General features: G+C 24.8%; 1 protein-coding gene across 1 annotated transcript; it reads left to right on the forward strand.

Moving 5' to 3' along the window:
• Positions 1–6,605: 6,605 nt before the first annotated feature.
• LOC145847811 (beta-1,3-galactosyltransferase 1-like) lies at positions 6,606–8,265 on the forward strand. The gene is made up of 3 exons (XM_082953729.1): positions 6,606–6,679; positions 7,256–7,458; positions 8,106–8,265. The coding sequence occupies exons 2-3, from the start codon at positions 7,334–7,336 to the stop codon at positions 8,263–8,265; spliced, it is 285 nt and encodes a 94-aa protein (XP_082809855.1). The 5' UTR covers positions 6,606–6,679; positions 7,256–7,333.
• The last annotated feature ends 4,576 nt before the right edge of the window (positions 8,266–12,841 follow it).

Below are 12,841 nucleotides of genomic sequence, written 5' to 3' on the forward strand. Positions count from 1 at the left end.
TTAGAAATAACTCGTTTACTATGTTTAAATGAGTATATATTTATAACTAGTTTTGAAATTTAACGTAATTCTTGGTTATAGTATGAAACAGCTTAACATGTTTGAATAATTGTTAGTTTAAAATTATATAAATAATTTTTTGGAAAACTGTTTTCAAAACATTTTTCAAAAGTATCAATAGTAAACTATAAGTTTATATTGCAATTCTAAAGCAATGTGTACAATTGAAAACATTTTCGCTTAAACTGTGTTGTTTCGCAATGCAATAACTTTACTCTCTGTAGTTTTGAGTCGAAACGTTTAAACCTTTCAAAACAGCTTACTTTATTTCACACATACTTATAGCGCGATTTTATCTTTAATTTCAAGCAGGTAAATTTTATTGAGTTACTTCAGATTGCAAAAGTAAATAGACGTTTTTATTTACTGCTTTTATTGGTTTTTGTTTAGACATTTATTTTTTAAAAACAGTAGCAATGTTTTGTTCTACCAAAATAAAAAACATTCTGATATTAACTAAAGTTTAAATTTTTGACAATAGCTAATTTTTTTTAGTAAATGCAAAATATATTTTTATTCTAGTCAAACTCTAACTGCTGCTTTAAAACAACTTGCAATATCATGTCAACCAAACTTCAAGAAACTCGAAATAAATACGCAATACATTTTCGCTTGTACGGTGGTTTATTTTAAATGGAAAATTAATAGTCAAAATTAAAAAAAAACACTGAAAATGTTTTGATTGAAACCTTTGTTGGTCGGTCAGTTTGACTTCAATGTTAGAGTGGTCATTTTTCAGTAGTGATTGCACGGCAAAAGCAATTATTTACTTAAATTACAACTATATTTTTATCATTTACTTTTTTAAAGGTTAAATAAAAATTTTGGAAAAGTAGTAAAGGTTAAGTAAGAATTTATGAATTTTTTTGAACTGTTATTGTTTTAATAACGGCTAATAAAAAACATGGTTTATTATTAAAACAGTACAAAAGGCAAAATATTTTTTAACAGTTACAACAGTTAACAGTGATTAAAGTAAAATAACAACAGCTAAAAAAAGATCCTTGAATGATTGTTAATATTTTAAATTGTAATTGACGTTTATTTTTTAAACAATTTTTGGCTGAATGAGCCCGTCAGTACACTTAAATAAGTTCTATTTCAATAGATTCACTGTATTCATGATTGAAGTCAGAGTGCTTGAAATTGTTTCAGCTACAAAGTGTTTATTTTTACTGATTGTTGTTGAAACTCGTATACTATTCATTTTTTTATTAAACTGTGCTAGGTGTTTATATTTAGATATTTTCAGTATAAAATAAAAAAACACTTGTGCTTGCATTATTAAATTACGTGCAGTGTGTAATGCAATTAAATAAAAATAAAGCGTTTAGCTTATGTTTGTATGAATGTTAGTTCACTTCTACTTACATGCAAAAACAGGTCTTCCTCTTTTGATTTTAAAGACCGGACAGGATTGAATTTTAGATAAACATAAATAAAAATGGTAAGATCCATTAAAAAAATCAGTCACAGTCTTATACAAGCACTTTGAAGAGATCTTTCGTTTATTAAAAAACAAACATTTTCAATTCTGTAGAAAACAAAAAAATATACTAGCAACTAGAGAAAATTAAGTACCGTAAATTAAATATTTTAGCAAATTTTAAAACAAAACTAAAAACTACCATACTATTAAAATACTGAATTTCATACTTTTACTTCAAAATTAATGGAACACTTATATTTGAGATTAGTCAGTAAAGTTTGATATAATTTTTCAATTTGAGAAACTGAGAAAAAGACAGTTTGGAAAATTATTTTTGTTTACTCTAACTAAGAAAAACTATTTCTATAAACAACAAACAATTAAAAAAATCCCCTAGTATTGTACTTGATAAAAAAAATTTTTTGATGACATTTTCAATTTTTTATTATTAAAACTACTCCTTAAAAACACTGTTTAAATTAATTTTTGCCTTAGTTTAATCCACCATTGTTCTGTGTAGTCTTAATTAGTTTTTATAGGGCTTTCTAAAAACTGGACTGTGTAGGCATTTTCTATCTTTTCTGGTATATTGTTTTTGTGAAATTTATTATAATGTATAATTAGAGCAAATTGGTCTTTTATTTCATGGTTTAGTTCAGTTTTATTGTTTTTCCATATGTTTTTGTGGGCATTCCACCTCTTAGTAAAGCTATTCATAGTCTGTCCAATGTATAAATTTTTGCATATGTTGCATGTAGCTGCATAAATTCCATAACTTTTGCAATTTAATTGTTGTTTAATTGTCATATTTTGTATTGTTTTGTTATAGTTTCAAAATTTCCACACAAAGCACACTTTCCACATTCAACTGTTTTGTTGTTTTCTGTTTTTGTAAAATTATTTTTGTTTAATATATTTCTCAGTGTTTTTGGTCTCTTATAAGTTAATTTTAATAATTCTGTACTGTAACATTATTCATTTTTGCTAAAATTTATAAATTGTTTAAAGCTGGTTGCCCAAGTCACTTTTTCACTTTGTTCTGATTTTTTTATGTTATTTGTACTAGGATCTTTATTACATACTTCATCTAATTCATTAAAGGTATTATTTATTAATTTTTTACTAAAACTTGATCTACTGCATTTAATTTTTAAGTTAATTAGTGCCTTTTCATAATCTTCTGTTTTTTCATTTAATTTTTTTAATTCTATTAGCTTCTGATAAAATTATTCCTCTAAAAACGTGTGTTGGATGGTAAGAATTGCCATTTAAAAATTTTGCTAATTTTGCTGTGGGTTTGGTGTGGTTTACTGTTTTGAATCCGTTTATTTCAGAGCTATTTATAATATGTAAAATATCTAAAAATTCCAGTTGTTTTCCTTCTTCTGTATTTGAGATTTTTTTAAATTGTAAATTTAGATCATGAGATTGAAATTTTTTGGTGAGTTCATCTTGAATAAAAATAGATTTATCTGCTTGGCACAAAAAATAATGTCGTCTATATATCTTTTATAAATAAAACACAATTTTAAAAAGTTTAATTTTTTAGTTATAAAGTGGAGGGCACTCCACATAGTATATTTTTTTGTTTTCTACAGAGTTGAAAATGTTTGTTTTTTAATAAACGAAAGATCTCTTCAAAGTGCTTGTATAAGACTGTGACTGATTTTTTTAATGGTTCTTACCATTTTTATTTATATTATATCATCAGAAAATATTATACAAGCTTAGCTAGTTTTATTAAATCAGTTGAGGTTTTTAACTTCAAAACTGTTCAACTAATGATGAAAAACACAGGTCAAAATAGATGTGTAAGCTTACATATTTGTGTTTAATTTGAAAACTAAAACATACATGTTAAAAAACTTGAATTTATCTAATTGGTGAACAAAATTTACAACTTGTTCCCTGCTGAATTTTTTCTTATTTAGTTTTTTTTTCAAAATATAAAAAAAAAGCTTTTATTAGGCTTTTGATTTCTTTAACGGTCAGTTTGAAAAAAAAAGAACACTTTGTTTTAAACTTTTGAAAAATCGATTACTATCTTACTTCAGTTTTTTAATTTATCAAATTTACTAGTACCACGTTTTTTTTCATTAAACACAGTTGTTCTGTTTCGTTGTTATTCAGAGAAATTGAGCAAAAATAATTTATAAAAATGGATAAATTAGTTTTGCTAGTTCTTGATTAGTTTGGTTAATTTAGTATATAAGAGTTAAAAATTTTAAATTTCTAACCTCAACAACAGTTTAACTATACAGAGTTGTAACCACTAGTTTTTTTTAATGAAATTTCAGTATCAGTTTATTTGTCTTTGCTTCGGTGCAATTCTTTTGTACCTAATCTGTTTTTATTTGCCTTTTTTCAAAGAAAAAGTAAATGAACAACACAATGTTTATTCAACTTTCAAATCAACCAAGATAAGAAATGATCATTTTATAATTTCGAATATTGTTTCAAACAAAAGCGGAAAGATAAACAGCACACAAATTGAACCCCTAGAAAAACATGAAGACTGTTCAAGTTTTGTTTCAGCTAGCTGCGATTATGGGTCAATGAAAACAAAGTTTAAGAAGTTGCCCGAAAAGTTTGCTAAAGTCAATATTTTAATTTTTTCTATGTTGTAACAAACCTTTATCTAAAATAGCTAAATATCTTATATTAAAATTTTACTGTTATTAGTTTTTACTAGTTAAATTTGTAGCTCAAATTAATACTGTAAATAAATTGTTATCTTATTAATATTATAATTTAAGTAGTTTTGTTAAAAATTGAGGCAGAAGATTTTTGCAAGTTATAGTTATAAAAATAAAGTTATTAATAAATTAGTGTTGTTAATAAACAGGTAGAAACATTATAAAAAAGGATTTTGTTCAACATAACTTAATTTTAGATCATTCTTACTGATTTTTTAAAACTAGTAAAAACTGAAAAGTATAATTAGTTTCAAAACTTTTATGACTAAGTTAAATAAAAAGTTCACTTAAACCATTAAAACATTATTTTTTGTTTAAACTATTTGTTTTACTTACTAACCATATCAATCTATTTACTGCTTTTATAAACTTGGACTACAGCAATTCAGAAATTTTTTTTAGAATTCGATTTTATTTGATTAACTGTTAGACTTTCACAAATAAAGTAGTTAGAGTTGTGTTCTAACCTTTATTTGGTATAAATTAGCACAACTTTAATTGCTTTTTGATTTACTAAATAATATAGTGATCAACACTAATACAAAAGCTTAGTTAAAATTCAAACCATATTGTTTAAATTCAACCATGTTAATTAACAAATATGTATTAAAACTGATGAAAATCAAATAATTAAGAAATAAATTAAGTATTTTGTGAAAAGGTTTTGTTTCAGAAAACTTAAAATTTGACCTTAAAGTTATCTACGAAGTTTTCGGCAAAAATAAGCTTAGCTTATTCCTAAATATTCTTACTTATTTATAAAACTTAAATTCCTGTTTTAAAAATTTAAATTTTAATATTAAGCTACTTCGTGAAAATAAAATTTTAGTTTACTGTAGACATATTTCAAGTATCAAACGATTTTTTTGATCAGAACGCAGAAAAACCTGTTACAATGCCAGAATGTTCTAATGTGCTTCCTTGGAAGAGTATTGGGGAAACAAGAGATGTAAACAACTATAATAAGATGATTTATCTTATAAAATCCAGTGTGGGGAACTTTCAAAGAAGAAATTTGATTAGAGCAACTTGGGGCTCTATATTTAGGTATTTAACGTCATAATTAACTTTTTCTGTACTCAGTATTAAAAACATGTGTATTTTACAAAGTTGCATAAGATTAGTAGCGAACTATAGCTTTATTTTATGATTCCAAAGTTTTGAATAAAAAACATTTTAAATGGACAATTTATATTTTTTACAAAGTTATAAAAGTAAAGTTTTACTATGTAAATAAAAATAAAGTTTCAATAATGTTTAAAATTTAGGGTGATGTGATTTAATTGTGATCTAGTTTTTAAAGCTTATTAGATACTTTTATTGTGATTATATAATTTGCAAAAAATGGAACACAGAAAGATCTTTAAAATGTTCTACATATTTTCTGATAAACTTACAAAGAAACTAAATAGTCTTTCTTTTGAGTGTTAATAGCAAAACTAGCAACAGTTATTTATTTTAAACAATAAGTATTTTGCCTCAACGTTTTAAAAAGTTTAAAAAAAATTTGTTTGTGTTAGTTTGAAATATTTTTTTTTAAAATTAAATCAAGTAGTTTTGTAGCTTATTTGAAAAACATCATAGTATAAAATTTTTATATATTTTAGCTTGTTAAGTATTTTTTTAAATATGTAAAAAAACAAGATAATCATAAACAAATTGTTATTTTAAAGAATGTTGAGAAAAAAGCAGTTAAACTCGAGTTTAAGCGTTTAAACGCAGTTTTAATATTTAATGGTTGAATCATGCTACAAAATAAACATTAAGCTATTACATTAACAATTCAACAACTTGTACTCAAAGAATTTATCTAATGTAAAACGAAATTTATTTGAGCTTTTGTTGATCTCAAAAATAAAAAAATAAAGATTTTGTTAGCTGTTTATTTAAAACACCATTTTACCTTTATTAGAAATACAGTTTAGTGAAAAGTTTACGAAGCACTACAAAAAAAAGATTGAAAACATTTCATAAAATTTTTCTCACTGGCACTAAAAAATAAGTAAAAATAATTTAAAGTTAAGTATAAATTTTTTTGAAAACTAATTAAAAAGTTTTGTGTACAAAAAGTTCAACAGTACGTTTAAATATATTATTGTTCAGAACTTACTACATTACTAAAAACTTAAAACATTGTACACTTAAAAACAAAAGATACCGTTTATAAGTTTGCTTATTTAAAAAAATATATATGTATATATATACTCTCTAGTAAAGTAAATTGAGTAACACTAACTTTAATCAATTTAACTTTTATTTTATTGATGTTAAGGTATTTTTAAATTTTCAGTTAGAATAAGTTCAATATTTTCAAGTTATATTTTGACAAAATTATAGACTATACAATGTCCAATATTCCATTATATTCGTTGTAGGAGAGAAAAATAAACAAAATGATAATAACGAGCAAATACAATTACATCAAGAAAATATAGTGTATGGTGATATTCTTCAATGTAGTTTCATTGACAAGTATCAAGCTCTACCAATAAAAGTTAGTTTGTACTTATGGGAAGAACTTAAAGTAAAAATTGACTTTAAAATTAAAAACAAATTCTGCAAATAGGTAATTTTTTAATGTGTTTCGAATGAATAATTTTAGTTTATAGTCTTTTTACATTTTTTTCTTAGTTTTTTTTTTTGTTTTGAGAGTGTAGATACTCTTTTTACTCTTTAGGTAGATAAATTAAAAAAGATTTGAAATTAAAATTAGTTACAGTATTTAGTAACATATTTAAACAAGTTATAGGAAAAACAAAAACTATAAATTCAAGTTGTCATTTTATTACAAAGTTACTATTAGTAAACAGCTTAAATTACTTATATAGTTTAAATTTAATTAATTTTATTTAAAGTATGTCATAAAAAAAATGCAAAATAAACTTAAAATATAGAAATATGTTTATGTGAACAAAGAAATGTTGATTTTCAACCGGTATAATTACAATCTTTACATTTAAGTTTCTAAAAAAATTTTTTTTTTTAAACATGTTTATATTTTGTTATTAAATTTTTTTTTATTGGAAGATTTATCTAAAATTTTAAGATGCTGACTAAGAAAATACTATAGGTTTTATCAAGTTTTCATTGGCTGAAATTTCAAAAGCTTGAAGTTGATTGGGTAACAGTTACTGACGATGATTGCTTAATGAATGTCCAAAACGTGTATAATTCATTTAAAGCGATAAAAGTCAATGAAAATGAAAACAAAATATTTTGTGGATTTGCGAGAACAGAGAACGGAGGACCTATTAAAGACAAGTCATCGAAATGGTATAAATAAGCACTGATTAAGCTTGCTTTAATTTAGCATAAGTTTTTACATGTTGAAACACAACACGAATGAAAGCTATTCTTTAAATATTTAATTATTTATTTTATTCAAAAAAATGGAAAAAAAGTAGTCCAGTAACAATAGAAAAATAAGTTTTAAACTTGTTTTATATAAATAATACTTTTATAAGTTCAATGAGATCAATAAACAACTAAATATACTGAATGCTTAAAAAAACATTAATATAATTTTATAATTTATTTTTAAAGTAAAAAATATAAAAGCAAATTTACTTCACTCAAATTAAACAAAAGTTCAATAACATTCATGACAGACACTTTTTTAAGTTCTGTAAAAAACAAAATAAATTTTAATTAGTAAAACACTATTTTTAAACTTTATTAGTTAAGCTTAGGAAAATCATAAATATTTTAAAATTATTACAGAGTATTAAATTGGATTATTATGTTCTCTCATACAAACATCAATCAACTTTGGAGTTTTTTAAACTTTTCAGCAAACAAAAACTATTTAAAACTATAGAATGATATTAACTATTCTTTCTTATAAACTAAAAGTTATAAATAACATATTATCTAGGTAAACAAAAAAGAAATATAATTTTTTTAAGTTTATAATTTATTAGGCATATATCCGAAAGAATGTACAGCGAAAAACATTACCCAGCTTTTTGCCATGGCGGTATGTGGACTTTAAGCATTAAAATGATGAAGAAGCTAGTTTGTGCATCGAAAGTTACTGAAAAGGACGATTTTTATTTGGAAGACGTTTTCATTACTGGTTAGTTGCTATATCAAAAAAACTTTCAGTTTCACGTTAAAAAAGCTATTTATACTTATTTGTAAATTTACTTGTTACTCAACTTAAAAGGGATGCGCTCGTTAGTAAAAATGTCAAGTCTAGTCAATTATTTAGCGTAGTTTTCAAACTATAAAAATTCCAAATATTATAAACTCATATATTTTTAATATTGTTTTTACATATATCACCAAAAGCTTCTGTACTTGTATTTTTAAGTCATATATGTTGCAAGTAAACTTACATATAACCTTTGTTATTTGTTTTTGATAAAAATCATCACCTAAAACACCGGTAGAAAGGTCAGACTGAGTAAAATAGTTAAAAATTAATAAATTAGTACTTTATGTTTGTGAATTTATGTTTATTAATGACTCTAACAATTGTAAAATTTTCCAATTATTATTGATTTATATTTACTTTTTCGCATAGAAAAAGTTCTCAATATTTTAATAGACTCTTAATACTTCTTTTTGTTGACAAATATCGACTAAAATGTTTGAATTTTTTGATATCAAAACTGTAAGTTTGTTTTAATTTATAGCATTGCTTGTTATTTCGCTCTTTTTAAAATTACTAAGAATTTAATAAGTTAAAAAAATTTCATTTTTGTTTTTATAATAAGCAAAATGCTTCAGATGTGTTTAGATAAGGATAATGACAAATTTTTATAAAGTTAATTTAATTATAAAGTATTTTTTGTAAAATAATATCAATTATTAGAAAGTGTTGGTTTTGATAAGTAAAGTTATTTTCAAAAAGAGTCTTAATAAATATTTTTTTTATATCTAAGTTTTGTTGTTAAACAACATTATTAAGGCTAAATTGCTCTTACCTTCCAAAATTTTGGAAAGTTAAATCTTTTTAAAACAAGTACTTTCTGATTATTTATGAAGTTATAGTTTCAATTGTACTTTACAATAGTTTAAAATAAAAAAGCAGTTAATGAAAAATAACCTAAATAACTACTACTTTTAATGTACAACGAGCTAGTTTATATAAGTTTTTTGGCTCCGAGTTATTTTCACTTGTAAAATAAAAAAAAAACAAATGTTGTTGTTACACATTACTTTTTTAGGAATACTACGTCACAAAGTCACGTGTTCAAGTGATGACGTTGTGAATTTTGTTGGCAAACAAATGGTTCAGCATTTGTCGAACAACTTGGTAGTAAAGTTCAAAAATCCGTGGAAAACAATTAACTCTTCGCTGCCATGGCAACAAGACGGGTTGGTTGCACTAAGAAAGGAACGCCCGTCGTTTCCCACTTTAACTTAAACAAAGTGTATTATATTTATTGACAACTGTGTAGGGTGTTGCCTGTTCTATTTTGTTTGACTATGTGCTGTTATTACATTTAACTTTTATTTGATTATATTTCACTTTTTGATGTTATGTTTTATTTGACTATGTGTTATCTTAAATTCTAGCTTTCGTTTATATTTGTATAGTGTGAGGTAAATAATGTAGTGATAATAAAAACATGAATAAGTAAATATTTACCCTTTTCGTCTTAGCGATAAAATAAACGCCACCAAACGTTAACTTTGTTCATTTTGGACATAAGTATAAAACACAAGCATATAAGGTGTGTTCTAGACAAATAAAAAATTACAGAACTAATTTTAAGAGGATATCAAAAATTTTATAGTAACAAATTAACTTTTGTTAGAATTGCTGTAAACCTATAAATATTATTTATTGAGATAAAGAAATTACACCATAAAACTAGTCTGATACACTAAGTGTTTAATATTATTTTGTTTATACAGTTTTTGAACAACTTTGTTTATTCTTATATGACATAAATTTTCAAAAAAAGTGTCATTTTTAATAATTTTTAAAACTATTCTGTACCTACTAAAGAACTTACAAGTTGTTCATCACATGCATAACTAAAACATATAGTAAATGTACTTTAATTTTTATTTTTTATGAAAACATTTATTCTAAAATAACTTTATTAATTTAATAACAACAACAAAAAATAATAAAAATGTCACAAGCTGTTAGTTAGAAAAATTCTTCTTGTAAATTTTTTTTTTTCTAAAACTGAATCGCTTTCTTAGTTCAAAGTTAGAGTATATAAGATTTTGTTTAAAAAAGAGTTGTGATATATTTTTATTGTTACTCATCTAACAGTTTAAATAGGCACTTATAATAAGGCACACATTTAGTGACGGTAGAAATCTATTAAAAAGTAAAAACTAAACTAATTTAGCTACAGCTTACTAAAGCAAACAACTTAAAATTAAATAAAACAAAAAAAACTATATAAAAGTTCTCTTAAATTTCATAAACTTATTTATAATGCAGTTATGTCGTTAGTACCTTTAAAATATTACCTCATGCCCTGGTATAAAAAAAAACAGATTGTTTTAAATGTTGAAAGTTTAATAAATCACTTTTAATAAAGTTATGCATACACACCTCTTTACAGTGCATATTGCACAGTGTACGAATAACACATTAAAAAAATTAAGATAAAAAAAAAGAAAAAAATAATACTATTTTATTACATAAATTTAAGTATGAGTATATTTGAAGATCAAAAGTTTTTTAAACCATAAAGTGATTTGTTCACTGTCTATGTTTAATAAATAATAATGGAATATTTTAATTATATTCCCCTACATTTCTATTAGTTTTGAAATGTTTCAACTGTTTAAAGTTTGCATTCTCATTTGTTGTCTAGAGTAGAAACTAGTAGTCAATTATTCAACCTAAAATTACAGTAATCACTGTTAAAACTTACCTTTAATTTTGATTTTGAAGAAATTCAGAAAATTTACAATTCAAAATATTCTCAAAAAAAAAGTACCAAAAATTTGAAAAAAACTTTATCTATATAATCCAAAGCAATAAATTTTGACTTTAATTGACCAGAAACAAATTTTCAATAAATTAGAAACAGCAATTTTACAAAAGATTGTTCTATAAAATGCTAGTGTGTTACAGTATTTTTTTTGAGTAAAACTATTAGTATTTAAAAAATTTTATTCTTTTTTATAGTTAATATATTTTCAAAGAAGAAAAAGCGTTTAAAGTTTGTTTTAAATATTAAATCTTACTCATTTTAGTTATTTTCAATAGCTACAGGAATCAGATTTATTATTATTTTTTGTTTTAGACACATTGAATATATAATATAGTTAGTTTGTAATTGAATTAGACATGCATAAGTTACAAAACATGAGTGAAAGTTGAACAAATTACAAGGAGTTTATCAAAATACTTGAACTTAATTTGATAATTTATATTTTATAACTGAAGGAAAGTAATTCGTTTTAAAAATTAAAAAAATAAAATAAAGCATATAAGAATAAAAAATATTTCACTTGGCACAACTGATTTGCAACATTTTGAACCACAATTAGTTTATTATAAGATTTAAACTTTTAAATTAAATTTAACTTTTCTTTTACTTTAAACCCTATAACTTTATCCTAAATTTAGTATACAGGGTTAAGGTATCAATGTTAAAAAAAGTGGGTAAAGAATAAATTTAGAAACAATATTTTAAAATATAGTTAGCTTTAACCAAGGCTAGTTTGAAACGATGTTTTAAAAGAAGGCGTTTATTGCTTCTCTAAACGCTTATATTTTCGAAACTACTAGACTCTTTAGAATTAACTGTTTAACAGTTTTAAACAACAAGTTTATTTAATTCCACTTTATTGAAATTTATAGAACAAGTAAATGTGCAAAAAGATTAAATAACAGTTTTTGTGAAATCTGACCATAATATGTAAGTTAATCACAAGATTGAGCTGATTAACTTTTACTTAATCTAAAACTCAAATTTAGGTCTTATGCACTAAAAAGTATGTCAAGCCTTACAGCAGATTCTGAGCCAAAAGCAAAGAAGCTCAAAATTGAAGAAAAAAAGAAAAAGCAAGTAAAATTTGGGTTTGTCGAAAGTAAGTACTATGAAAGAAGAGCTGGGTTTGTCACAACTCTAAAATATATTCGGATAGTTTCTCGCAACCGACCTTTTGCCACGACAAAAACCAATTTTGCTGAACACGGCCGATCAAAATGCGTTGACTGCATTGTTAAAAAACAGAAGGCTCAACAACCGGAACACAGTGGAAATGGCGACCTAAGAGCAGGAGAAGTAGAAAGAATGAACGACTTTTACAACATCCATGGACTGGCTACCAAACGGCACGGTAACGCTTTTTTGGGAGCGAAAGAACGGTTGAGGCTGCTGTTTGAAGCTGGTGCGGAGAAGAAAGAAATAAAAAAATTCCTCGATGAGCACAGCGAGTTTCTGACGGAGCTCAAAGCTTTCGAGGAAAAAGAATCGGCGAGAGAGGCGAAGGACGAAGAGATGAAACAGTTGCGAGACGAGTACGAAGCCGCGACGACGGAGGAAGGAAAAGAGGAGCTGCGGGAGGAAATTGAAGAGACCACATTGCGCACATTGACGAGCAAGTTCCAAAGCAGGAGGAGGAAAACATGGCTCGAGGAAGTTTGGGAGGACGAGAGAAAAGAGCTGATTGCGAAGTACGACGTCGCGGAAGTTTGGGGCGAAATGAGCGGGCGAGAAGTGGCAAGCGA

Source organism: Thalia democratica, unplaced genomic scaffold, assembly GCF_965202585.1.
Source record: "Thalia democratica unplaced genomic scaffold, ktThaDemo2.hap1.1 HAP1_SCAFFOLD_1112, whole genome shotgun sequence".
NCBI lineage: Eukaryota > Metazoa > Chordata > Thaliacea > Salpida > Salpidae > Thalia > Thalia democratica.